At 40.0% G+C, this 26,375-nt stretch overlaps 4 protein-coding genes across 15 annotated transcripts in view; 3 read left to right on the top strand and 1 right to left on the bottom strand.

Annotated features, from left to right (window-relative positions):
* Positions 1–1,591, top strand: part of dmxl2 (Dmx-like 2) — a 39,392-nt gene extending 37,801 nt beyond the window's left edge. For all 6 annotated transcript variants that reach the window (XM_068318839.1, XM_068318858.1, XM_068318869.1 and 3 more), the window contains one exon: positions 1–1,591. In XM_068318839.1, the coding sequence (XP_068174940.1) occupies positions 1–210 (210 nt within the window). In that variant the 3' untranslated portion in view covers positions 211–1,591.
* gldn (gliomedin) lies at positions 239–22,514 on the bottom strand. Of its 4 annotated transcripts, XM_068318918.1 has the most exons (13): positions 21,350–22,514; positions 11,333–11,447; positions 7,612–7,947; positions 5,869–6,345; positions 4,798–4,849; positions 4,689–4,706; positions 4,462–4,560; positions 4,101–4,202; positions 3,864–3,980; positions 3,628–3,708; positions 3,423–3,548; positions 3,133–3,283; positions 1,737–2,602 (listed from the first exon to the last, which is right to left on the bottom strand). In XM_068318918.1, the coding sequence occupies exons 4-13, from the start codon at positions 6,319–6,321 to the stop codon at positions 2,137–2,139; spliced, it is 1,665 nt and encodes a 554-aa protein (XP_068175019.1). In that variant the 5' UTR covers positions 6,322–6,345; positions 7,612–7,947; positions 11,333–11,447; positions 21,350–22,514; the 3' UTR covers positions 1,737–2,136. The 4 variants fall into 4 exon arrangements, with proteins under 4 accessions (XP_068175028.1, XP_068175019.1, XP_068175010.1 ...); XM_068318927.1 differs by lacking the exon at positions 21,350–22,514 and having other exon boundaries at positions 239–2,602; positions 5,869–6,210; positions 11,333–11,424; XM_068318909.1 differs by lacking the exons at positions 7,612–7,947; positions 11,333–11,447; positions 21,350–22,514 and adding an exon at positions 6,541–6,571.
* cyp19a1a (cytochrome P450, family 19, subfamily A, polypeptide 1a) lies at positions 10,502–13,011 on the top strand. Of its 4 annotated transcripts, none has more exons than XM_068318940.1 (9): positions 10,502–10,697; positions 10,781–10,931; positions 11,014–11,168; positions 11,271–11,435; positions 11,520–11,634; positions 11,728–11,839; positions 11,912–12,078; positions 12,125–12,404; positions 12,671–13,011. In XM_068318940.1, exons 1-9 carry the CDS (start codon positions 10,502–10,504, stop codon positions 12,926–12,928), a joined length of 1,599 nt encoding a protein of 532 aa, XP_068175041.1. In that variant the 3' UTR covers positions 12,929–13,011. The 4 variants fall into 4 exon arrangements, with proteins under 4 accessions (XP_068175041.1, XP_068175052.1, XP_068175069.1 ...); XM_068318951.1 differs by having other exon boundaries at positions 12,137–12,404; XM_068318968.1 differs by having other exon boundaries at positions 12,170–12,404.
* Positions 20,875–26,375, top strand: part of tnfaip8l3 (tumor necrosis factor, alpha-induced protein 8-like 3) — a 15,247-nt gene continuing 9,746 nt past the window's right edge. Inside the window, exon 1 of the mRNA XM_068319008.1 lies at positions 20,875–21,230. Coding sequence (XP_068175109.1) covers positions 21,182–21,230 — 49 coding nt within the window. The 5' untranslated portion in view covers positions 20,875–21,181. The remainder of the gene's footprint in view (positions 21,231–26,375) is intronic.

Raw genomic sequence — 26,375 nt, forward strand, 5'->3', positions numbered from 1 at the left:
GTGTGGAAGCTGGCAGGCCACGGCCTCATGCACTCGTTCAGCACCGAACACGCCAAGCAGTCCATCTTCCGTAACATCGGCGCCGGCGTCATGCAAGTGGAGACGAGACCCGGCAACCGCATCTTCACCTGCGGAGCAGACGGCACGCTGAAGATGAGGGTCCTGCCCGACCGCTACAGCATCCCCAGCAGCCTGGTAGACATGCTGTAAGACCTGCTTCTACTCTTGAGGGTCCAAAGAGACAAGAAGAAGAAAAAACAAAACAAAACACAAAAGGCTCATTTAACACTCGCTAGGCATTAATAATGTAATCGATGGGGAAGAGATCACTTCTTTCAGAGTGTGCAGTGTTAAAAGGGTTTACACTTCATGTAAATCGTGTCCAGAATGAGTGACGGAGTTGCAAATATTTTTTTCCGCAAAAGGCTGAAAGCAAAAGGTATCATACTTGATTTTAAAAAGCTAGATTTATTGTAATTTTATTGAAGAATCTCTCTACTCTTAGAGTGTGTCCATAGGGAAGCTATGCATGTCCTGTTCTCGTTACGCAGTGCAATCACAGGTCTATTGATAGTGCTCTGTAAAAGTGCTCAAGCAAAAATTTTAAAAAAGTGTGTAACTGTCGTCATTTTGTGCCCACAGCTAAAATCTCTTAGCATCTACTGTAACCAGCACTGTGGTTTGTTATCCAGTCAGTGGTTTCCAGTGTGAATCGAGTTGTTGGAATCTGCTTTTCTTTCTTTCTTTTGATGGTTTTGCCCCCACCCGCCCACCACCCCCAGCCTTTTTTGCCCGGCTTTCCTGAGCCCTAATGGAAAAGTTAACGGTGCATCGCTCCTGTAGTGACTGGTTTGGAGTGTGAGCCCACCCCTGCTGCGTACGCCTGACTGCCCCCACCTGCCCCTCAAATGCCTGTTTGTGGGGCAGAACCACTGCTAGAGCATTCCTGTTTGGAAGATGATGTGTTTTATCGTGATTTAAATGTTTCCATCTGTCTGGTCCAAAAAGAAACCTGATCTCCCATCATCCACCCCAGAGCAGAAACACAAACGTTCACTTCTGGGTTTTTTTGCACAAGATATTCTTGAATTGTTTTTATTTGCATTATTTAAACTATTTATATGTTGGTGTTTGTTTTGGTCGACCATTCCTTTGTAAAACTATTTAACTTATTGCCTTTTATTTTAGGAATGTAAGGGGGTTTATCTGACAGGGAGATGTGCAACACAGTCACCCATATGTAAGTGTGTGTGTTACCTCATTCGTTTTTACTGTTTCATCCATAAGGAATAGATATTTGCACTCAAATTCTGGAGACACTAAAAAGTTTATTTCGAGGTAAATAGATTATTGAAGAAGAAACCTGTTCTATACAAAATGAATGTCTGGCTTTATCTGGCCTAGTAGTAAAAACATTTGACATAGTTTTAATATATAAATTATATAAATATATACAGTATATGAAATATCGCAACAGCTTGTACAAACATGAAATCATTTTTTTTCTTTGGTTTGTATCATATCAGCTGGATTAGTTGTACTTAAAGTTAATTGTATGTATGGTATTTATTAAAGACATTTGTGTTTCTCTCTCCTCCTGCCCACTATGTGCACTGTATGCATCATAAGTGTTTTAGCGACGGTCCTACTGGTTGTGTGTGTGTGTGTGTGTGTGTGTGTGTGTGTGTGTGTGTGTGTGTGTGTGTGTGTGTGTGTGCGTGTGTGTGATAATGCAGAAGAAGTCAATCTTCTGTGTGAGAGAACAGGTTTTACCTTTGTAAAGTGAATAAATTCTTTTTATTTCATCAGGGTGATATGGAGCTGTTTTCTTTTTTTTTCTGTCAGGAGGAAACACATGATTGGCAGAATTCTGCGTTTTAAAGGCAGGTAGATGTAATATATACAGAGTATAAGAGGGTAACGTACAGATAAATAAAAATGCGAAAAAAGATAACTCATGTACGTATAAAGAACATTATCTTATAGAAAATGACATCTTCATTAGTTACCTTAAAATCTACAAGAGGATAAAAATACAGCAGTTTTTATGTCTGACTATCACAGATAAGACGATAAAGTTTAAACCACGTCTCTGACCCACGTCTGAACACTTGGGGGCCGCCAGCAGGCGTTTTGTCACTCATCAGAGATGAAGTGAACCACGTACAGCCTGACGTATTTCTGGTCCCACAAATACAGGTGTCTGTCCTTTGGGCTGTAGGAGATCATCGCTAGCACCCCACCTGGAGGCCTCAGGTCAAAGGTCACATTCACTGGCTTCCCCTTCAGCAGGTCAAAAGCAAAGGTGACCCTGGTGTCCTTGGTGTCCGTGACGTACAGGACGCCGCAGGCGATGAAGGCGTTGCCCGCCTTGGAGCAAGGATAGGTGGTGTTGATGAAGGAGGTGACGGAGAAGGTCTTCTGGTCCAGCTGGGCGACGGTGATGCTCTCGTCTATACTGGAGGCAAACATCAGCCACAAGCCATTCTCATCCGCTGCCAGTTTGAAGTAGGTCTTGGAGTTGTGGAACAGGTAGGCGAGGTCGTGGTACAACGCGCTGTCGATGGTGAGAGTGTGAAGCTTCTTGGTTTCAAAGTTAAATCTGTGAACGGACAAACAACAAGTTGTCAACTAAAGGAATTAGAATACACGTTGTCAAACTCAAGGCCCGGGGGCCGAATGTGGTCCGCCACATCATTTTATGTGGTCCGCGAGAGAATAAAAGGTCATACATAGGTCAGAAGTGTGCTTCGAGTAAAACTACATTTCCCACAATGCAGTAATTCAGCTCATTTTAACTTTGACAAAAACGTTTATGTCGTAACTCGTTATTTTTCTTTATTCATTGATAGTTTGATCCTTGATTGATGGAGTTCTGCGGGTTTAATAACCTGACAATAACCTGTTATAACAGAGAAACATGAAAACACAATTTTTCTGTGTAACAATAATGTTTGTAACTTGAATAAGTAATAAATTCAGAATTATTTAACACTAAAGATTAGTTATGTTTATTTTACATTTATTTTACATTTTAGTTACATTTATTAGTTACAGATTATACTGGTGTGGACCTAGGTGAAATTTAGTTTGACACCGCTGGATTAGAATAAAGAATCGTAATCTGTTTACCTCGCAATGCTGGAAGTACCGGCAATCTGATAGTAAAAGGAGCCATTGTGAACGGTGTGGCCGCAGCCGTAGTAGTACTTCCTGACATCCACGCTGTCGCTGCTGCTGTTCTGGAAGGAGACGATGCTGCTGTACTCCTTCAGAACGCGACCTGGAGGAGATCAAGCAAAGTTTTCATCGCTACCCATGGAATTAACGGTGTGGAGCCCATCAGAGAACCTACCAACCAACACACTTGTAGGCCTCTATCCATCAGTATCCATGGCAATTGTCTCCTGTAACCAACTTACCAGAAAAGTGTTCCGCCACCCAAATCCGTTCGTCATTTAGCTCAGCGGTGTCTTTCATCCATGTTCCGTACGTCGTTTCCATCTTGGTCACGTTCCTGGGGTTGATGAGAGACTTGATCAAGCACCCTGAGGAGAAGACAAAACGTCATGCTTACATCCCTTCATCGCCGTCACAGAGAGCGTCGTATTCATCCTGAAAACGTACCGTTCTTAGTTGGATTTTCGTGACGTTTCACAGCATCCTTTACAGACGAGGTTCCATCATTTGGGATTGCATGCAGGAGTCCTGTTAGAGGCAGTTTGACGTGATGTTATTTAACTGTTCTTGTCATCGATCTTATTAAACAGATGACTAAATATTTTTTATTGTTTCTCCTTTTCACAGTTTCGCTGAGAAAGAATTAAGCTGGAAAAATCTGAGCTGGAAAAAAATATCCTAACCCAATGTTTGAGCTGCCTGAAGGTTAGCCCTGTGGTGTCTTGTTCTGGGAGGCCCCTGAGGGCCAGGTGGTCCAGGAGGCCCAATGGGACCAGGGGATCCTGGAGGACCAGGTGGACCTGTGTAAGAAAGAAGAAGAAGAAGAAGACAGCATCTAAACCTTGGTGGATGTGGATTTGGTAGCATTTTTACATGAATATATCATTCCAACATTTTTAATTTTTAATCAATATGCTGACCCTCAATAATGACATCATTGGATGGTTCTCCCTTCTCTCCAGGCGGACCAGGCTCTCCTCGATCTCCTCTTTCACCTGGGTCTCCTTTGTCCCCTGCTGGCCCTGTGGAGATGTGTGCAGTTATCCAGGATCACATCCACAGCCTGCTCTTAAAACCATAAATTATTCTGTCAACTTGCTGGAACGAATCAGGTCATTGCCATCCACTGTACAGGATTTTAAGTGAATATAAGTGTGTGTGTCGGTATGTGTAACCTCAGGTTACACTCAACCCTTTGACTGCTGCATTGTGCCGGTCTCTCTTCCTTGAAATGGCCAGCACTGCCCGAGGTATGAATAAAAGTGGATGGTGCGTTCTTACCTTTCTTTCCTCTTTTGCCATCAGCCCCCAGCGGTCCATTCAGTCCTGGGATGCCATCAGTCCCATTGTGGCCGGGCATCCCATCCACACCAGGGAGACCTACAGCGACACGAAACAATCACGATGCGCTGAGTGGGAAACACATTCAGCAATGATGTGGGTCACTAAACCAGAAAGGAGACATAGTCTATGGTTACATTTAAAATTTGGACCTAGAATTCACTTACCAGGTGGTCCCGGTGGTCCTGCAAAATAATTTTTGAGATTATTAAGAGTCCAGAAAGCAACGCTTTAAACATAAAGAAGCTGCTTTACTTGGATCCGTGTGAAACGTACCAGCTATGCAGACTCCCTTTGTGCTGTTGCAAATATCGATCAACAGTTTGATCTGAAAAAAATTAACATATTCAAATATATTTGAAATTCAGAATACCATGATGGGGTAAAATCAATGGATGAAATATCAAGACCCTGTTTTTTAGCTATTAAAACATCAAAACATTTTCAACATCTAAAGCATGAACAGTATGCAGCAGAACACCCAAGACACAACTCATACAATGGGCTTCCATAATTCTCACAACCATTACATAGCTGTAAATGATCGTGATATTTTAGCTACAGTATTTTCCGCACTATAAGGTGCATCTAAAAGCCTTTAATTTTCTCAAAAAACAACAGTGCGCCTTATATAAGAAAACAGTTTTAAAATAAGCCATTCATTAAAGGTGCTCCTTATAATCAGATGCAACTTATAATGCAGTACTTTCTATTTGTATATTCTTGATGGGTTATTTATTAATCTTTCTATGTGGTGTTGTTCTACTTTCTATGTACTGGTGCTACTTTCTGTGTGCTTTTCCTGTGTTTTTGTCTACTCACTGTGCTGTGTGCAACGGAGAATTTAATTTCTCTGACGGAACCTCCTTAAGGGATTAATAAAGTTCTACTCTACTTTACGCCTTATATATGAAAAAGTTTTAAAATAGGCCATTCATTGATGGTGCGCCTTATAGTCCAGTGAGCCTTATAGTCCAGTGCGCCTTATAGTGCAGAAAATACTGCACTTTAAATAGTGAAATCTGTCGTTATAATAATCCATAAACTTTTTTGGTTTATATTTAGAACCATTCTTTAATCTAAATGTTAAGTAAATTTGATGAACTGGTGTTTGAACCGTGGTAAAACGTGACCAGAAGGGTCAAGGTGCACCATGTGGACGCACACAAGTACAGCAAAGCATTCGACTAATCTAGTTTATATTTGTTAGTAGTGCAAACAGCATCATTATTTTATTTATTATTTTAATCAGTCATAAGTTAACACTAGATACTACATCCTATGTGCATCTATAAATGTGTTGCCTTGTCCTCCTCCTCATATCGACTAGCAAGGATCTCGTCTCACCGGAACCATGGAGTAAGTCATCATCATCATCATGTCATGCTCAGCGTGCGCCTTGTGGTAATTCTGTCCGTGTCGCTGCTTGTGTTTCAGCTGGTGTTTCGTTGTCTTCTCCGTCTCCTCCCCCACCTCCTGGCTGACCTCCTGCTCGTAGGTCTGATCCTCTTCACGGTGAAGCTCCTTCTCCGGTTTGTCGCTTCTCTTATTCCGACTGTACTGGTACTGGTGTTCCGCCTGCATCCCCGCGGCCCCTCTGGGGATCTCCTGGAGGAGCTCCACCACCGAGCTCTGCTCCACCTCCGTCAGCCGGATCTCTGTCTGCTCCAGTCGGGCGCCGTGCAGGTTCTGCTGGACCAGGAGGACAATGAGGCCCGCAGAGTTCAACAGCGCCACGATGCAAGTCCCATACAGCACCATCCGCTGGGAGAGAGTCATGCTCGGGGTCGGGATCCACATGGTTACCACCTCACCTCCTCTTTTCTGAGGGTCACCCACCGAACGTAACATCCACAGGGAGGTCAAACAGAGATTTATAAAGCTGTCACCACGGTGATACCACCAGAAATTAATAAGAACATCTAAACCAAAATTAATTCAAATGGAAGAAGTTCTTTCCAGAAATCCTAGATCTTGTAGAAATTATAAAAGATTATAAAAATCCAAACCGAGTCCAACCTTAGTGTGTGTGTCCACGCGGTGAGGCTTTCTGAAGGAACACTGGTAAATACAGTGCTGGGTTTGTTGTTTGTGTGGAGAAGGGGCTTTGTGTGTGTGTGTGTGTGTGTGTGTGTGTGTGTGTGTGTGTGTGTGTGTGTGTGTGTGTGTGTGTGTGTGTGTGTGTGTGTGTGTGTGTGTGTGTGTGTGTGTGTGTGTGTGTGTGTGTGAATCTAGGCATGTGTGATTGCACATGAAAACCAGTAATGTAGGAGTGAGCATTACACAATCTTCTGGGCTTGTGCTTGTCTGGGAAGAAACCCGTGCCTGTTCAGTCACCTGATTTATATTCATCCTGACCCATTGTACTGCACCGCCGTGGGCAGACTGACATCACACACACACACAACACACACACACACACACACACACACACACACACACACACACACACACACACACACACACACACACACACACACACACACACACACACACACACGTATGATGTACGCATGAAAGCCCTTCACATACATACATAGAGTATTACAGCATTCATTACACCAGAGATACCAGCTGGTCATTGATGTCTACATAAATACATTTATTATTATTATTATTATTATTATTATTATTATTATTATTATTATTATTATTGTTATATTGTTACTGTTACTATTATTATTATTATTATTATTGTTGTTGTTGTTGTTGGTGTTATTATTATTATTTTATCAGGCCTAAATATGAAGACAATACATCACATCAAAGTGCATCATCCTCATTTCAGTGAGAGTTGTCTCTCTGTTACCCATCTTCTGTCCTCCCTTCCTTCTCTCTCTCTCGCCTCATATCTTCCATCCTTTACTTACAAGAATGACCCATTTCCAATCCCATCCCATTGATTTGGAACCCAAAAGTTACATTTCGAAAAATAAAAGTTGATAACAAAAATGCCAGACTTTGCTGCTACGGGGAGCTGGCACTGAATACTTTTCTACTCAACTGTAGGTGAAGCTGGGTCATTCTGTCAGACCCAAGTAATTAATTCCACAGGGTTCAAAACAATATTGTACTTCAGTATTAACAGACCTCTCTGGTGATCCTTGTAGCTCAAGTTCTGCTCTCTTGTGTGAAGAACACGACGGTTCATCTCTTTGTTGTGAGCTCCTGCCTGAGGCTGTAGGTCGCTGACAGCAGGTTGTGGGTGACCCCAGCAGATGTGTAGATGTGAACTTCATCAATACACACAGTACTGGGTCATTCCTTTGCCCTGTGTTACACCCTCCTGGGGTGCAGCTGCTGATGAAACAACCTGACAAGATGAGGTTGGTGTTCGTCGTACAACTCCAGGTCGAAGGTCGGAGATGAAGACGATCATCTCCCAAAAAGGTGCATCCTCTGTTGCACCTCTTTCCTCTGTTTTCCCTATTGTTTGCAAACATATGTAAAAGATGCTGTATTACTTTAAATATCAAATTTCAGCAGTCATTGATTAAGATTAAAAAAGGGGGGGGGGGGGGGGGGCTGCGAAATCAGCCAATAAATGAAATTATTGTATTAAATTGACAAATTGTATTTCTGGTAAATTTGAAGACTGAAATGGATTTTTTTGTATTATTTAAATTAACAATTGTTTAATTTAACAATACAGTTAATTAGATATAATTAGAAACAGGCTATACCGTAAGTTTATGTGAAAGTGAAGTTTATTAAATAAGCATTTAAAAGTGTATCTGGCTAGTATCTTCAGTGTGTGCCTGCTCTCATATCTATCTTATTCTCATATCTCTGTTTATTTTTTACATCCGAACTAAAGAATCCCTCAAATATCTGAGAAAATATGATAACCCATTCTCTAAACAGTGCAATGATGTGAAAGAGGAGTTGATCATTCCCGTTCAGACATCAGCGCTTCTGGCATTTAGCCTCTCCCTACAAATGTGGTGGAGACAAAGACGTGGTTGACCACAACAACAGAAGCTAAGACATAAGGTTACATTAACTTCCATGAGAAATGCAGGCTGACTCTCTGCTTAATCATGCAGAACAATGTAGGTCTGCAGCATCATAACGGGACGTCGTTTCCAAGGCAGGGCCTCGGCACACAGTCGGCCCATTGAACAATTTGCATTCTTCGCTTCATAATGTGGGCGGTGAGTGGATTCACGGAGTTCTTTATACAGCAAGAGCAAACGCAGCGATGAAGTCGAACAGCACTGGCTTTGTTGAAAAGCTAAAATAATGTAATAGAAATCTACTAGATGCAAACCACACAAAGTTCATATGAAGAATTATTTAATAAATAATGGTGATTAAAGCAAAAATGAATAAAATTGACTGCAGTTGCTGGAAGAGATTTTTAAAAAAAAAATTTCATTTCAGCATTTTGTTTTTTTTAATATGGATTCTAGTAAAACTTTTTCCAGATGGAAAAAGAAAAGGAGAGTGTGGCTGCTCTGTCTGGTCCTCAAGATGCAAGGACACGAACTGAAATCCCTCTTTCACCCACAAGAAGAGCTGAAATATTAGTCTAGGACTCACAGACGCAGAGAGGACCTTGTACAGATTTAGAATCTAATGAATCAGCTGACATCAGCAGCAGCCACCACCGGCTGAACAGCATTCAGTCTTAAGGTCAGACAGTTTGCTCAGTTTTTGGAAAATGACAGGCGAAAGAATGTTATGGCCTCATTGGCTGACATGACGTCACTCCTAATATAAAATGACAAAAAAGAAAAAATCAACGGTGTGTGATTTGGTAGCAGCTGTCTAGTCTTTCAGGAGAAAGTTTGTACATTTTCAAAGTGGATCCACAAATAATAAAACGCTCAAGCAGAGATGTTTCCTCTCCTGTTAAAGTCAAACAAAAACTGATCAGAAATTTCTGCCGTCGTTTTGACAGCTGCAGCCTTGTAGAGCAGCTCCTTGTTTTCATTTACATTCACCTTCTGCTCAGAAATGTCACCACATTTCACAGGAGGGTAAACAGATCTACACTGGAACGCTACAGATGGAACATATTGATCTGCAAGCAAATGTGGCATTCATAAGCTTGGAATTGATGAGCTCAGCCTAAATCGGCACTTTTAGTTTTAGTTTTTTGTGTTTTGAGATTACAGAATGTTTCATTTTTGTGGCCTGAAAAGAACATTAGAAATGCATTAATTTGCATGTCTTTTCCTGTTTGGGTTGGTTTTATATTTTTACCAAAGCAGCCTGGAACACAGACATGAGTGTTCAAAGACAAATAAATGTGGCTAAAACACTATCATATTTTTATGTGATTTAAATTTTGTATCTTACTCAATAAAAATGGGAACTAAGCTGATGTATTCAGGTGCAAATAGTATAAAGATGTATCTTTATGTATATTTTCTCTATTCTTGGTCTAAAATAATAGCTGCATTTAAACAAGTTGGTTAAGTCTCATGGTGTCTGCTTTTAAATAATAATAAAAAAGTAATACTAATAATGTCCTCCACTTCAAGAAAATAGAGTCATAATAATAATCAGATGACTTCACCTCATGCAATGCAGCCCTGACTGTGTGGCCTGCAGATTGTACAAGACAGCTAAAGAAAAAAAATAAAAACAGTAAGAATGATTTCTCCTTATTCTCACAGACAAGGAATTCAAATCAGATTCTTGTGATGTTCAAAAAAAAAAGAAAAAGGAGTAAAACTTGCTTCTCATCACCAAAATGTCAAATACAACTGATGATAGAAGCTCGGTCCAGTATTGCGTGTACCCACTGAACTACGTCCTGTACTCTCAAGGACGCAGGCTCAAATCCAAGCCCTCAAGGTTACAAGTGTATTGTTTACCATTTTGCTGCTCTGTTGTGACTTGTGCATTACCCTGACCTGGCTCATCACTAAGTTTGGATGATATATAAGGAGAAAACCCTGATTGTTGAGGCAGCTTTACATCAGACGTCCGTGCAGATGCGTGCAGGTTGCACCAGCGCTGCCCTTTTTAAATGGATATGATCTCCCCTTGTGAGCGGGCCATGACTCCAGTCGGTTTGGATACCAGTGGAGCAGACCTTGTTTCCGTGTCCCCAAACGCCACTGCAGTGGGACCGTCAGGCATCTCTCCATCCACCAGCACCTTATTGCTACTGGTGTGTGTGCTGCTTGCCGCCTGGAGCCGAACAGTAAAGACAACTGTTCCAGGTAGGTTCTACCATCACTTCTAGTTTTACTATCTAGCAATGAATTTGAAACTGAAATGCATTTACTGTCATCCCCCAAAAAAGGTCCATCCTTCTGTCTGGGATTGGGGCCACTTCTGTCATATCTGAGGTTTATCTGGACCGGCATTGGCACAGCCAGTAACTACTACAGCAACAAATACGGTGACATCGTCAGAGTCTGGGTGGATGGAGAGGAGACCCTCATACTCAGCAGGTTGGTTATTTCTGCCAGGGATAATAAATGTAATGAAAAGTATTAAAAGTATGTCATGTTCTATTCATTCGTCTTCTTCAAGGGCATCAGCAGTGCATCATGTGCTGAAAAATGGGCATTATACGTCACGCTTTGGAAGCAAGCAGGGACTGGCCTGCATTGGCATGTATGAGAGAGGGATCATATTCAACAACAACGTCTCTCAGTGGAAAAAGATACGACCTTATTTCAACAGAGGTAAAATACAACCTTGAATCAGGCTTGCAAACTCTACGATCCAATCCAGATATTCAATGATTTTAATGACGTAAATCACCAAAAAATGATGTTCCTTGTCAGCACTGACCGGCCCAGGCATGCAGCAGACGGTGGATGTTTGCAGTTCCTCCACACAGACTCACCTGAATGACCTGGATGGTTTAGATCAGGTGGACGTCCTCAGTTTTCTGCGAGGCACCGTGGTCGACATCTCCAACAGACTCTTCCTGGATGTACCAGTGAATGGTGACGAGGCATCTTCAAACACAGATAAGAGATTAGCATGGATAGAGAGGGCCGTTGATGCATTTGTGTTAACTCTGTGTGCAGAGAAAGAACTGATGGTGAAGATCCAGAAGTACTTTGACACGTGGCAGACCGTGCTAATCAAACCAGATATTTACTTCAAGTTTGGTTGGATTCACAAGGCGCACAAAGCAGCAGCGTAAGCCATTCCATCTTACTTTTATTCGCATTTTGTGCATTGTTCATGCAACATTTAATCTTATTTAATTTATCATGTCGTATCTCTCCATAGCCAGGAGCTGCAGGATGCCATAGAAAACCTTGTGGAGCAGAAGAGGAAAGAAATGGAGCAGGCGGATAAACTGGATAATATTAATTTTGCTGCAGAGCTCATATTTGCACAGGTAGGATTGAGACTTGAGAGCTCTTTATTTATTTGTGCACCAGTTTATTTTTCATCGTGCATGTATTTTCAGAACCACGGTGAATTGTCTGCTGAGAACGTGAGGCAGTGTGTGTTGGAGATGGTGATCGCGGCACCGGACACTCTGTCCGTCAGCCTTTTCTTCATGCTGCTGCTCCTCAAACAGCATCCAGATGTGGAGCTCCAGCTGCTGCAGGAGATCGACACAGTTGTAGGCAAGTAGATGAAGCCACAGTTCAAAACTGAGATAGACCAAAATATAAAGATCTATAAGAAGATCTTATTGCTGTTGTGTGGCTTCAGGTGATAGACGGCTCCAGAAAGGGGACCTTCAGAAGCTGCAGGTGCTGGAGAGCTTCATCAACGAAAGCTTACGCTTCCACCCAGTGGTGGACTTCACCATGCGTCGAGCCCTGACCGATGACATCATCGAAGGCTACAGGGTACCGAAAGGGACAAATATCATTCTGAACACGGGACACATGCACCGGACGGAGTTTTTCCTCAAGCCCAATGAATTCAGTCTGGAAAACTTTGAAAGAAATGTAAGTAGATGTGACTCAAATGAAGTTGTATTTGTGTACAAAGAAATAAAGAAACTACTTAATAAAATGGGTTTTTTTTATGCAGCTTGTTATGAAATCTGTATGAACTCAGGCCAAATAATATCCATTTTTTGAGGATAATTTAGGATATTTATTTTGAATTCTTCAATTATCACACAGGATTAATGACCGTGGCTGTAATAAATATTTACATTATTGATTACTGATCTCATATCTTCCCCGCTCTCTCACCCTTCACCCTCCAGACTCCTCGTCGTTATTTCCAGCCGTTCGGTTCAGGTCCTCGATCCTGTGTTGGGAAACACATCGCCATGGTGATGATGAAATCCATCCTGGTAACGTTGCTCTCCCAGTACACCGTTTGCCCCCATGAGGGCTTGACCCTGGACCGCCTCCCACAGACCAACAACCTCTCCCAGCAGCCCGTCGAGTCCCACCAGGAGGGGGAACACCTCAGCATGAGGTTCTTATCCCGACACAGAACAAGCAGCAAAACGCTCTGAGACTCTCATTCTGACTGTTCTCCATCTGTACCCATACATTCACCCAGAACATACACATGACCTTTATATTATATTATGACTGTACAGAGCAAACATTTATATTTTGTATGCATAAAAATGTTATTTCTGTCTATAGCGTTGTGTTTTGCGTGAGTTGTGTGTTCAGACATTCTAATACTGAATTAAATGTAATTTATTATGACATTAGTGTGTGCTGTCTTCTTTTGGGGCATGTTATATTTTTCTAATTGGTAAAAGTTATGCACGTAAATATATTATACAGGTAGGAAAATAATCCTTATTGTTAGAAATATGTTTTTAATGTGCTAAACTGACTAATGCAATTTATGACTACTGTCAATTACAGTTTAAAATCATTCATAATCTGAGTGATGTTGAAATTTTTATTTGTGTGTTTTAAAGAATAAATAAATAAAGTGTATTTGAGTTATTAGAAGAAGACTTTTTCAAGCATTTTTTTAAAAAAATTGCGAGTATTTTAAAAAAAACAACAACCACATAATCCGACTGCATTTATATTTGCAAATATTGGTCAGGAGAGGGCACTACATCACATGACTCAATGATGAGGCTGTCAGCTCACCCAAATATAGCAGCCAGTCTGTTCATCATGTTCAATAACTCTGCCTTTGGGCAAACGTGGCAATGCATCTCACTCACAGATGTTTCAATCCCTATCAGTTCCTACAAACCGGGACGGCTGGAGGGATTATTTTGAGGGACTACAGGCACTAAATGTGTTTTTATTGAAGGAAACAGCTGCAAGTTGAAAGAAGAAAACATACATTTAAATGCATGTTGATTTTCTGAAGTTTTTTATTAGCTGTTTAGCTCTTTTCCTGTGAAGTTATAAACCAGTGAAGTGAGAGGAGAGCATGTCTAAACCCGGACACTCAAGATAACTCAGCTACTTCATGATGTCATCGCACCGAAAGGCAAAGTCCCACGATAGTTTGACCCTCATGAAGTGACTCCTTAACCATTTGGAATCACATCAGTAGCATTATTTGTTTGAGAGTTACTCATAAAATAAAATGTTATTTCTCAAATGGTGGTTTTTTCAGAATCTGGATCAGTAACTTGTAAGGATGCATAAACTTTTGCACCAAATAGAATTAAAAACCATTTCAGCTAAAGTTTAAATTGCAATTTTTATGACTTTTGCAAATACTTTTATTGGTAGAAATTGCTAATAAATAATATGCACACTCAACATAAAAGCAAAACATTTTTTAAAAGGACCTGGATTCATTAAAATGATTTTATGCAACCACTTGACATAATGAAATATACATAATATATGACATTAAAAAAAATTGGTACTGTAACATTACTGGAGTTTATTATCTCGCTTTTACCCAAACATTGCAGGCATCATCTTCAAAATTAGAGAGTAAAGATTCCTTTAAATGAATTAAAAAATATATATATATCAAAAATATCAAAATCAATTCAAATGCCAGTGAAAACACAACACCCTCTGTGAAAGTAAAATTTGCTCCAATCTCTCTGAACCATCTGGGAGCAGCTTTTGCTGGTTGAGGACAAACACTCACAGATAAAAACACTGAGTAGGCGAAACTGTATCTGCAGCAGATATTTCATCACCTCAGCATTAAATTTAACTGTATGTGTGAACAATAAGAGGTCTGTCAAAATGAACCACTTTGTTCTCATTAACCTTGTTCATTGAGATGTCTTCCATTAAGATTCAGACGTCGCTTTCTAACACAATCAATCGCATGCTTATTTATTTGTGAAGGGATAGAAAGAAAGACGGAATATTTTACTCAGAAGTCAGGGAATTTATCCTGACTGTAAATACTGGGTCTGATTGATTGGGGTCACATCGCATGTTTGCTGGGTGGAATTATCATTCTTCATTTGAGTGTGTCACTGTCAGTGGATGTTGTCAGGGAGATAGAAAAAAAAAATCAAAAATAATGCAAATCAGTAATGTTGTCTAAACTAAATTTATGTTAATTTTCAGTCAGAGAACAGGAAAACAGATTTTATTTATTCAAATGTATGCAGAGAGGGATAGAGGAGGTCTCTCATTGAAGACTCGTAGTCTCTTTTCCAATTAAATAGAGAGACAATCTAGCAGCCTAACAGAGAGAGGTATCCGTCATTAGATTTGCACGCTTTACATACATGTTTGCACGAAAAAAAAAATCACCAAAATACACAAACCATTAAGCCAAGAGCTCTGTTCATTGCTGTGGCAACTAATTAATAGGCTACTAACATTTTTTTAAAAAGTTTGCAGTGGGTCATCTGATCCCAGGGCGCCATCAGGACTGCCCACTGCTCCCCTCAATGATAGGTTAAACATAGAGAGAATATCCCCATAGAGGCAATTACTGTCGGATCTCTTATCTTATTATATCAGATTAAAAAAATCCAATGATGGGTGATTTTCAAAACTTAAGCCAGTTAGGCAGCGTGGTGTAGAAAGTTTAAGAAGTCCCATGTAATGAGTCTGGTCTGAAGGAGGAGAATATCAGGCGTCTGCTAAATAGATCTGTGGTAGTACTTGTTTTAGTTCTGCGACTGTATGCATTTTAAGTTGGAATTGAATGGTACTTTTTTTCAAACTTCAGATACATATTGAAATTCTATAACATAGCAGTATTTGGAACAGAATTTATGCATTACTGTAACGTGTTAGAATAGCTTTCCAAATCTGATGTACTGTACATGCATGCATATTTTGCATTTAATTACATTTATTTCCGTCGCTGCTCAACAGATTTAGAGCGGCGGCATGCCAGGCGGCTTTTAAAATAAACTCAGACACAAGGGCCTTGTGGGAAAAATGTTCAGACAATCCTGCCTCGTGTATTGATTGACAATAAAACTGATTACATGTTATTCTTCGCCCACAAACAGACCCACACACACATTACGTTGCGCTGAAATTCTCAAATACCAGTGAGTCATGACTCAGGAGACTTAACCAGCCACTAACCTGTCATTGACATACGACCCCAAACTACCCGTCTATCCATCAATCCATCCAACTGCTTATCCTGTGTAGGGTCATGGGGGTAAACATATTCACACAGATTCCCTCCATGCATTGTAATGTTATTGTTGTATAGTACCTTCTAACTAACTGTTGATGCCCTGATAAGAACGTGTGTTACATGACACTCTATGTCTATGACATTCTATGTCTCTAACACTTAATAAAGAATAGGAATCACCAGTCATCTCTTCCACTTTTCAGTGTATTTAAGGTGACAGAATAGAGGTCAGTGTTTATTGGGGTGACTGTATGTACCCACAGCAGTCTGTGTCTGCTGCTGGTGTAACACCAGTGGGACAAACCACACATGAAATAGAAAAAATTTTTTTTTTTTTTTTTACATACCAGTTTCTCTGTGGGGGGGGGGCAGTTTGAGTATATTTGAATATTTAGGAAGGGGCATGTACTCCCCTCACCAATATATATCATATTACTGTGTTTTTGTGTATCTGTTATGCTCCTCCTGCTGGATTAGCGCTTCATTTAGAGCGAACCTTGGTTGCCATGTGTTGCCACGGAAACATCTACCTAAAGGGGTCAAAAGGCCATGTTCTCATCTTTTTACACTGTCTGTGGGTTGTACTCTACCTCCTGCATTTAGCAATGATGCTGTTTTCCATGATGGTGATGTGAGATGTTGGCTCATTTTGAAGGTTTATCACGTTTAAATACTTCTAAAAATCATGAGAAAAGAAAAACCTTCCCTTGAAACAGTGAATGAGTCTCTTCTGTCTGTTTATTCTCTCCCAGAAAAGCCGCTGGATCACAGAAAAGCTGTCACCCCACGGCCATCTAATGTGGCCCGCTATGCAAAGTCAGCTCATTTGTTTCTCATTGAACATCAGAGGCGGGTGGGGACGGTTATCATTATATGAAACTTCTCTGCTTCTTTTCTTTCTCTTCTTTTTATTGAATCACCCTTTTCTGACCACTTTCTAGCATAAACCAGAAAGAACCTTTCATTATGGGGCTTTCTGTACATGAGCATGCTGTTGATCCATCCATCCATCCATCCATGTATCCACCATAAAATAGCTGACATCTTAAATATATTGTGTATAATAAAATTACAATGAAATATAAAACACAATAAGAAATACGGTACATTTAAAATATTATATACAAATATACAATATTTATCAATTATAGCTTAACATTTTTACGCTTTTTTTTACTTTGCTGATAATATTTACAGTACATCTAATACTCCAGTATACAAATTACTTTAAAAGTGTAATACCTAACTCCTGCCACCAGGGCTGTCTGAATCATCACTAACAATGACAACAATAGACAGATTTTTATGATATAGATTTACGTATTTATGTTATCTTTTGTATTTTACTTTTGACTCTGTCACAGAGTAAGTGTACAAATGAAAATCATTGTTCCCTTGATTAAATCTACAAATACATTAAAGACATAAGTAATCAAAATGATCCTCAAGGTTCTCGCTGTACAGAAAGTGAAAAATAGATCACTGATCCTTTACTCAAAAGGTTTTTTTTACAAAAATCCATGGAGTAATTTGAGCAGGATTGACAAAAACACTAAAAACATCTTTAAAAAGTATAATGAAGTAATGATTTATTGTGAAAAAGAGCAGAGCTGTAGCCTTTGGTGCTCGGATAGGAAATTCTCCCCTAAAGGAAGCTGTTTGATCAATTAAGGCCTCCAGTATGAAGAAAAAACATTTAATGAATGGATTACAGGTACAGCAAACTCATTTTTAAGTGACATATTTTTGTTTATCATTATGAAAAATAGAATATTTTTTTTGGAATGTCCTGCTCTCCCTTTTCTTTGATTTTGTGAAATCAACAAATAAATGAAAATGGCTCATTTCACGTATGTGCTGTTAAGGTTAAGGTTAATATGATCACAATTTTGTGTAAATACACAGAGAAAAACATTGTTCATAGTACAGTTTCTTGTTGTACTAATATTTTTTTGGTTCAAATCGTTGCCTCGCTTTTAAGTGAAGCAGATCGATTTGACTCTGAATATAGCAAGTGTTTGATTTAATTTATCATTACCCAATGAAATATAATGCTGAGAATATTTTTAAAAAATTTAAAAATCTGTGTAAAATCTATTATTGTACAGTATATGTTCCAATTAAGAATTTAAAATAAAAAGGGTTTTGTATTTCTTTCGATAATAACTGAGTGAATTATCCTAAAAGATCTGTCAAAGATCTAAAACACCAATGTACTAAATATTTTTTAGAAATTAGACAGAAATTCAATATATTAATGTTTATCAGGACTTTTAAGTGTCTAAAACATTTTCACACTGACCTGGGAACATCATTGCTGTCCCTAAAAAAATGACCATAACAGGAGAACTGGCCACTAGTCATTATTTCCTATTAGTGCTACATGGCTGGTTTGTCCTATCTAACAGAGACACAGTAGATCTGACAATGGCTTGTACTGATGCAACCCTAAGATCTCACAAACTAAATGGACCCAAAGTGCTGAGGGCACATATGGAGATGCTGATGATTGTGACTAAGTCACAAACTAAATTACTGAGCCTGAGTTCATAATTCAAGAGCTTTTTCACTTTGGATGCCAGAGGGACTGAACTATTGTCTGTTTTTTTAAGTTTCAAGTTCATGTCTCTGGATTTGCAGATTCATTTTTGTTCTTCTCTGTCTCAGGGCACAGTTTTTTATTCATGATCATAGCCTTCACACACACACACACACACACACACACACACACACACACACACACACACACACACACACACACACACACACACACACACACACACACACACACACACACACACACACACACCATTTTATTCATCAGGTTAAATAAGTACACAGCTTTATGGTTCCAATCACAGCCGCCAGCTTGCTGTGATTACTTTGTAACCACGATATTACATTAGACATACACAAACGTCCAAAGTGTCAAAGATAAATCAGCCGTGGGCGGCGGACGGGCCAATGCCATCTGGTGCATGGAGCACATGCTGAGCAGCAGCCATCCCCACACCTGGGAGGGGGGTATCGCCTGCAACCCTAGTCAGACCACCAACTGTAAGCCCACCTGCCCCCATAAAGAATATCTTCCCCCATTTTACACAGTGTGTCATCATCAGCCCGGAACGCTTCATGTAATCGAGCTCATTTGTGAGTGAAGTCTATGTTTTTTGACAGACTTGTGTAGCGAGAGATTTGAATCCAGAAAGTCACAGCATACAGCATCTGTGAAAGTGTTTAATACTGTTCCATATAAGGTATCGATGTGCTGATGTCATTTCATTTCATGTTTGATAATTATTAAATTGAAAATCCAGTTATTAATAGTAACAGTTGCGGTTGCATTTAGGACAGACTGTAAATACATAAAATTGTACATAAAGTGAGCGTGTTTGCAAACACTTCTATTCATGCAGTAACATGATGGGTTCTTTTTATGGCTCCTTGATGACTCAAAGCTCTAATTTCACTCTCAGCATTTCCATTTTGTCTATTCTATCAAATATGTGGGGTTTTAGCCGCTAAATGTTTCACTCTGTTCACCAGCCGGTTAATAACTGTCTGAAATTTAGTGCATGCAGGTAACACACATTTGCTTTCCTTTCTACATGAGTCAGTGTAAACATGCATGTAAACATGTAAACATGTAAACATGGTCTACGTCTTTTTCACTGAGGGGCCACAAAGGACCAGACGTAAATAATAAATGTAACTAAATGTAATCAGTGTAATGTAAAATAAATGTAACTAATCCTTAATGTTAAATGATTCCAAATTTATTACTTATTCAAGTTACAAACATTACAGTTACACAGAAAAAACACGTTTGTTCCTCTCTTTTAACATAAATCCTTTTAATTTGTCAGGTTATTAAACCCACAGAACTCCATCAATCAAGGATGAAATTATCCAAGTGAATAAAAAAATAAATAAAGACATTAACTTCATTTTCTTGTCAGAGTTAAAATGGGCTGAATTACTGCATTGTGTGAAATGTGGTTTTGGTCAAAGCACGCTTTTTACCTATTAAATTTGGACACTTTTTTGCTCTCACGGGCCACATAAAATGATGTGGAGGGCCACATTTGACCCTCGGGCCTTGAGTTTGACACATGTGCCCTACACAATGATTTTAGAGGTGCTGAAACTCTTTGTGTACAATAATGTTCACTTAAAAGACAGAATTTATAATGACCACGTCATGTAAACATTTTCTTTACCATTATCGGTCTGGATTCCTCAGTATTTTTAAATGATATATTGTTTCAGCTTCAGTTAATGTATTCTACAGCACATTTTGTAATATAAATTTACATTTTTGAGAATACAAAGTGTTCTGTTGTCTATGATTTAAACTCGGGTGTTTATTTAAGTTTTAAAATCAAAGATAACTGAACAAAATAAGTGCTTAATTTAACCAATCAGCATCCAGCAGTTTAACGTGCATTTTTTCAAAAATGTCTGTCTCTGTAAAACAGTAACATATCTGGACCTCTTGTGACTCTCACAGATGGTGAATGATTTTATATTTTATAACAGCGAGTGACAAAGGCTCATGGGATTTTAACTGCTGGGCATGAATTTCAAGTTAGCATGAATGAGTCTCTCCCTCTGCTCTGTTAAAACACAGGCAGCACTCTTACACAGAGATGGACAGAGGGAGGAGAGAGGAAGAGAGAGGGAGGAAGAGACGGCACTTACAGCATACAGAAAGAGGTAGAGAAAGACTTGGAGTGGAGAGAGCCTGAAGCTTCCGAGCGTACTGGGACCAACTGAGAAGAGGAGGAGGAGGAGGAGGAGGAGGAGGAGGAACTGAATGACAGGAATAAGGGAGGGAAAAAACCAAGAGGGGACGGACCGAGGGTGAGGGAGGGAGCGTCAGAAACAGCGAAAGTAGATGAGGAGAAGAAGGAAAGAGGGAAACTGTGGGAGTCAGAAGAAGGCAGCAAAAGGAAGAGGGAGCAAAAAATAAATAAAAAAAGAGGACAGCTCAGCAAAGCAGCCCAGTAGAATTCCTCTTACAGCTGCAGCTATCCAGGCTGGGGAGGGGAAGTTCTGCTCATCAGGAGAAGAAAATACAAATTATTTTTGTATGTTTTAAAAAATTTCTTTTTTTCTGGGTGAAGTAATCAGAAGACTCCCCCTGGTGAGGAAAAGACAACAAGTAGAGAGAAGAATCAAAGCTCCAAGTTTCCTGCAGGGAATGATGGATTCAGACTCCGGAGAGCAGAGTGACGGAGAGCTTTCTCCAGGTAAGACTCAAGACCATCATTATCATAATGTACCATACCATTATCTTCTGACATGTTGGGTTCACTCCACTTTAAACAAACAGTCTAACTATCAGTGTGTTGGCTCAGTCAGCTCTTACCTCATGTCTTCTGGTACATTTTCACATTTTCCAGCATTTTATGAGGCACTGGAGCCTCAGCATCGGCACGGCTGTATCCTCATCAAGTCCTCCGTTTCTCTCAAAATACATACTTGGTGCGCTCAAAAATTAAAGGTGAAAAATCAAAAGCTTTTAGACTGTTTTCACTTAAAATCTTGAACTCATCCCTCGGATGCATCAATGGCATAAAGACCGTGATGCTGGTGGCTGACAGTCTGGATGATGTGTGGGTGAAAGCCGGCTCAGTCACCACCAGGAACAGGCAAGCTGTGACACGTGCAGCCAGTGTGTTCATCAACACATCCGTCTAGAGAGAGGGAGCAGCTTCCAAAAAATCGCCTTGGATGTCCTCTTTCTCCTCTTTTTGGTGCTTTTCTGTAGTCGTCCGGTTTAATTCCAATCTATGATTTGTCTGTAAATGAACTCTGTCCGTGCTGTGAGAGTACAGGATTGCAAACATTTCTTGTAATGATGGACGTCAACAGTTGGGATCAAACAGTGAACATGGGTATAAACACAAACACTCCTTATTGGATCTTCTCCAGCATCTCACACACGTAGGTGTTTTATTTCTGTTGATCCGTGTTGGTGCTGAATGCTCAAGCAAAGAGATGAAACAAGTTCAAATATCAAGAATAAACTGTTCCTACACAAGGTTTACATTACACTGTAAAACATACTAGAACTTGTACTTCATCACACCCAGAATTGGATCATTTTGTGCAGTTTATATGAAGATTAAGATCGCTGCTGTAAAAGATCCAGATAGATGCCCCTGGGTGCTAGTGGTAAAAAAAAACAAAAAACCGTCATATGAGAAATAGCAGACGTTTTGCACACATCCCCAGTAAAGAATGACACGTCTGTATCATCTAATGGTTTTCACAGACAGTTCATGGTTTTAACAACCTGGACTCTCAATATGTGAAGACGGAGGCTTTGCCCGTTTCACTTTCATGTGAAGTGATGTGCGCTGTTTTCCAGAGACTAGGCCAAAAGTAAATCATGGAAACAGTTTAATGCAGATGGTTTGATGTGCAAAAGCTTCCAGCAACATACAGTCGATTTTTTTGTTTTTCAAGACGAAAAAATCCTTATAGATTTGTTGTTTTGTGTGTAAAAATGGTGCAAAATTAGATTTACCTCAGTTGAGAGAAAACAAGAGACTGGAGCCCACTCAAAGTACGTCACACTTTGTGGTTGTGCTGCAGTTTCTCCTCCATCTGCTGTTAAATGGAAAAGAAAAAAAAAAGTGGGATAGTTCAGGTCAACCATTTCAACGCAAGTGAAATAAAAGTATTTTGAAAACAGGTGTATTTTGAAGAACTCACTGTACACAAACATGACCCTCACTGCTGGATATGTGGATGAGGGCTGGGGATTGATTTTATGCCTTTAAAAACAACCAGACAACAGTGGTGTAAATACTGAGGTGTTCTGTTTCATGTTTGACGCCTCGCCTTTCTTGCCCTTGAGCTGTCAGTGATCATTATTACACTCATGTCTTAGAATATGAAATAATATTAACTAAATCATTCGTTCATTCATTCATTTTCTTGAAGATGAGACAATTGTTGCTTCTTTATCCAAAATACATGCTGCAGGCTGTGCTGGAGTCTATGTTAGCTGACTATGGGTGAGAGGCTGGGTACACCCCGCACAAGTCGCCAGCTCATTGCAGATGTAACATATCAATCTGCATTTTCTTTCGATACCCTTTGGCCTCATTGCTTTGGTTGAGTGTTTTGTTTGGTTGGTTTGAGGGCTTTTCATCAGTGTTTTTCATTTATTTGGTTGCAGGATAAAGGTAGACATTACCTTCACCTCAATGGGAGACAACATATTTAAAACACACAAAAAAATTCTGTAATAGAAATTTTTTTACTTAAAAAGTCACACATACAACAATAAACACTTGAAACGATGTGAAGCCAGAGAGATTTCTCTCCAATGAATGTTTTTAGTTGAGCAAAATTGAAATGTTTTCACTAGAGTTGTGCAACGCTGGGTTAAAGCTTTTGCTTCTTTTTAGCTGTATTGGAAATGATTCAGTGTGGCGTCACATAAGCCGGGTTTGTTTGCTATCTCTGCTCAGAATGAAGGACAAATTCAGACAAAAATACAAAAGGGATATTTCAATGGAAACTCTGAATAGCGTTCAACTTGTTTTATGACTGTTATCATGTGAAAGTCAGGATTTGGACTATGGAACAATCCAGAGAGTCACAAGAAAGAGCAGTAAAGCTTTCATCTATTGCAGCTCCTGTGTTCCCTGTGTAATGTCTGCTGTGCTGAAAGCACAAAGATCAGCCACAATACCCAGAATTCAACTGGAACTGCTCTGGAACAAATAGCTTGGAGAACTTTTTTTGCGAAGCGCACACACACTCAAAGCAACATATTTTCCCCAAAATGATCCTGTCATGCCACGATCACGCCACTGACTGTACAACTACCGATAACCTGACTCATCCTGCAGTCATTTCCTTCCTTCCTTCCTTCCTTCCTTCCTTCCTTCCCTCCTTCCTCCCTGCCTTCCTTCCTTCCTTCCTTCCTTCCTTCCTTCCTGCGGTGCATCAGAGATAAACACATCTCATCGCGAGTCAGAGCAATACTTGTTTCAGTTTAATACTGATGATATTTTATTTCTGGATACCACAGCCTTTTCATTCTTTTTTATGACTATTAAAATGATGTTACTGAACATAATTGAATAATTTGGCTGACTCATTTTTAAGGCCACTGCCCAATCGGCCATCTGCAGAGCTATTACCATAAAATAGTGTTTACTTCAAACTATCTACAGTAAACAAGGGAAGCTGTTGTAATATCAGCTGTGAAACCCATGAGGGCATGAAGGCCGCTGTGGTTCCATTACAAACACAAAATGCCCCGCAGGTATTATTTGGTGACACAAGTGACATTTAATCAGCATCAAGGTGTTCTTCATTATTCACGTACTTACAAGCCTTTCTATTGCCTTTCACCAGCTAATCACCACTAATCCACAAACACTTGGAAGAAATAAATCACTGCTGGGTTATATAGAGCTTGGAGCGCCCCACAATCAGAGGAGAGCTCCTGCCTCATAAATTCCATGTTGGTGGATTGACCACATGCTTTACACATGAGAGACAGACCCAGCGGGAAAAAACCCCATCTGACATACACACGCTGAAAAAATACCATTCTATTTCTCATTCCACTGGCTATTTGCTCTCCTAACACATACATCCCTGATTCTTATTTCTTTTTTGGGGGTGTGGGGTAGTTCTTTCAATCTGATTTACAGATAGACAATGATCATTGCACCCCCAGTCCTCTACACACTCGAGACACCAGGATCCATTTCTGGAAAATTGTAACATTAACTGAGAAAAAGAAAGAAGAAAAAAAAAAAAAACAGGAGTGAAGTAGTAAGTGGAAAAGACGACGCAGGAGAAAATGGTTTTTCCTCTAGCAGCAGCGAAAGACAAATCTAAAAACTACCCAGGTCCCTGAACGGTGTGCGTGTCTGTGTGTGTGTGTGTGTGTGTGTGTGTGTGTGTGTGTGTGTGTGTGTGTGTGTGTGTGTGTGTGTGTGTGTGTGTGTGTGTGTGCATGTGTGCGTGTGTGCGTGTGAGAGAGAGAGCATTTCCACCCATAGGCACATACATGTGCTGCCGACATCATAAAACTGTGGCATTTCATAGTGTCTGTGGGACATTTTGGAGGGAGAATTGTTTCCCCATGGCTGAGCCATTACTGAAACACGGAATTAGACCACAGAGGCATTTTGACAAGGTCTCATAGAAACACTGGGTACGGGGAGACGGCTGTGGTTTCACTGAAAGGCCAGTTGGAGCAAAGTAAATAGTCCCTGGTGGTGTCTGGTGTGAGAAGCCAGCACTGTGAGAGAACCCAGGGGGCATTTAAGGGGGGCATTAGTGTGTCCAGGTATTCAGATCTGTGACGCGTGCTGTGATTGGCTCTTGTATCACATTTTAATCCTTTGTTTGTATGTATTTTTCCTCATATTCATGTAATTCTCAATTTGTTTAGAAAATGTTTTGCTTCCTGTTTATGGAAATCACTGCTTCTTCTTTCCTGCCTTCCTCCTTGTTGTAATTTATACCAAACAGATTCTATCACATTTAATTAGGACCTTTCTCTCCCACTTGCTGATAAAGCCAATAATAAGGCAAGAGAAAACTTAGTTGAGTGGGAGGCAATTTTCAGAAAGCTTTTCTCGTTCAACTCTGGCACAACTGAACTAACGGCGCTGATGGTGGCATTATGGCGTTGTGGTACGTTCAGCATGACATATCACAACGGTTTGTTTAGCATTATGACACATTAAGCAGCTTTTTGTGTAAAACTATTTGCGCCTCGTAGGTAGAAGTCAGTAGAAGTACCAAGTGTGGTAAATTCATTTGTGGGTTTAGACATTTCATGGCTAATAATGAAAACAGAGAGAAACTAAATCTCTATACTGTCATCCTTAAAGGCTAGGATTTGAATTAAGGCATAGAAGATTGGCTGGTAATGTAGAAAAAAGAAGAAATATAAGACGGTGCATTCGTGTGTGTGTGTGTGTGTGTGTGTGTGTGTGTGTGTGTGTGTGTGTGTGTGTGTGTGTGTGTGTGTGTGTGTGTGTGTGTGTGTGTGTGTGTGTGTGTGTGTGTGTGTGTGTGTGTGTGTGTGTGTGTGTGTGTGTGCAACCACAGTTATTTCCTGGTCATTAGTTTGTGGTAAGTTGGCAGCGAACTGAACGGCTGCCCGACACAAAAGTGTGTCATGCGTATTGAAGGCCTTTAAGGCCAAAGTTCAAAGTCTATCCAATTATATTATCCAATCATAGCAAGACAAACCTTTCAATTGAGTTGTGATAGCATAAACTCCTTTTGATATCCATGCAAAGTTGGAATTTTGGATATTTGTATCTGTCTTCTTGAAGCATTATAACACGGACTAACGCGCTGGCTTGTTGAAGCTGGACTATGAAAACAAAACATTCGTGTAGGAT

This window comes from Antennarius striatus, chromosome 1 (genome assembly GCF_040054535.1).
Source record: "Antennarius striatus isolate MH-2024 chromosome 1, ASM4005453v1, whole genome shotgun sequence".
NCBI classification, from domain to species: Eukaryota; Metazoa; Chordata; class Actinopteri; order Lophiiformes; family Antennariidae; genus Antennarius; species Antennarius striatus.

Bases quoted from the DNA above. Each gene is read 5' to 3' on its own strand.
- gldn (XM_068318900.1), bottom strand. From the start codon at position 6,372: ATGTTACGTTCGGTGGGTGACCCTCAGAAAAGAGGAGGTGAGGTGGTA. The intron at 4,203-4,461 runs GTAAGAACGCAC...ACATCTCCACAG, and splicing joins TGGCAAAAGAGGAAAGAAAG to GGCCAGCAGGGGACAAAGGA. The intron at 3,981-4,100 runs GTCAGCATATTG...TTTCTTACACAG, and splicing joins CAATGATGTCATTATTGAGG to GTCCACCTGGTCCTCCAGGA.
- cyp19a1a (XM_068318940.1), top strand. From the start codon at position 10,502: ATGGATATGATCTCCCCTTGTGAGCGGGCCATGACTCCAGTCGGTTTG. The intron at 11,169-11,270 runs GTAAAATACAAC...GTTCCTTGTCAG, and splicing joins ACGACCTTATTTCAACAGAG to CACTGACCGGCCCAGGCATG. The intron at 12,079-12,124 runs GTAGATGAAGCC...CAAAATATAAAG, and splicing joins ATCGACACAGTTGTAGGCAA to ATCTATAAGAAGATCTTATT.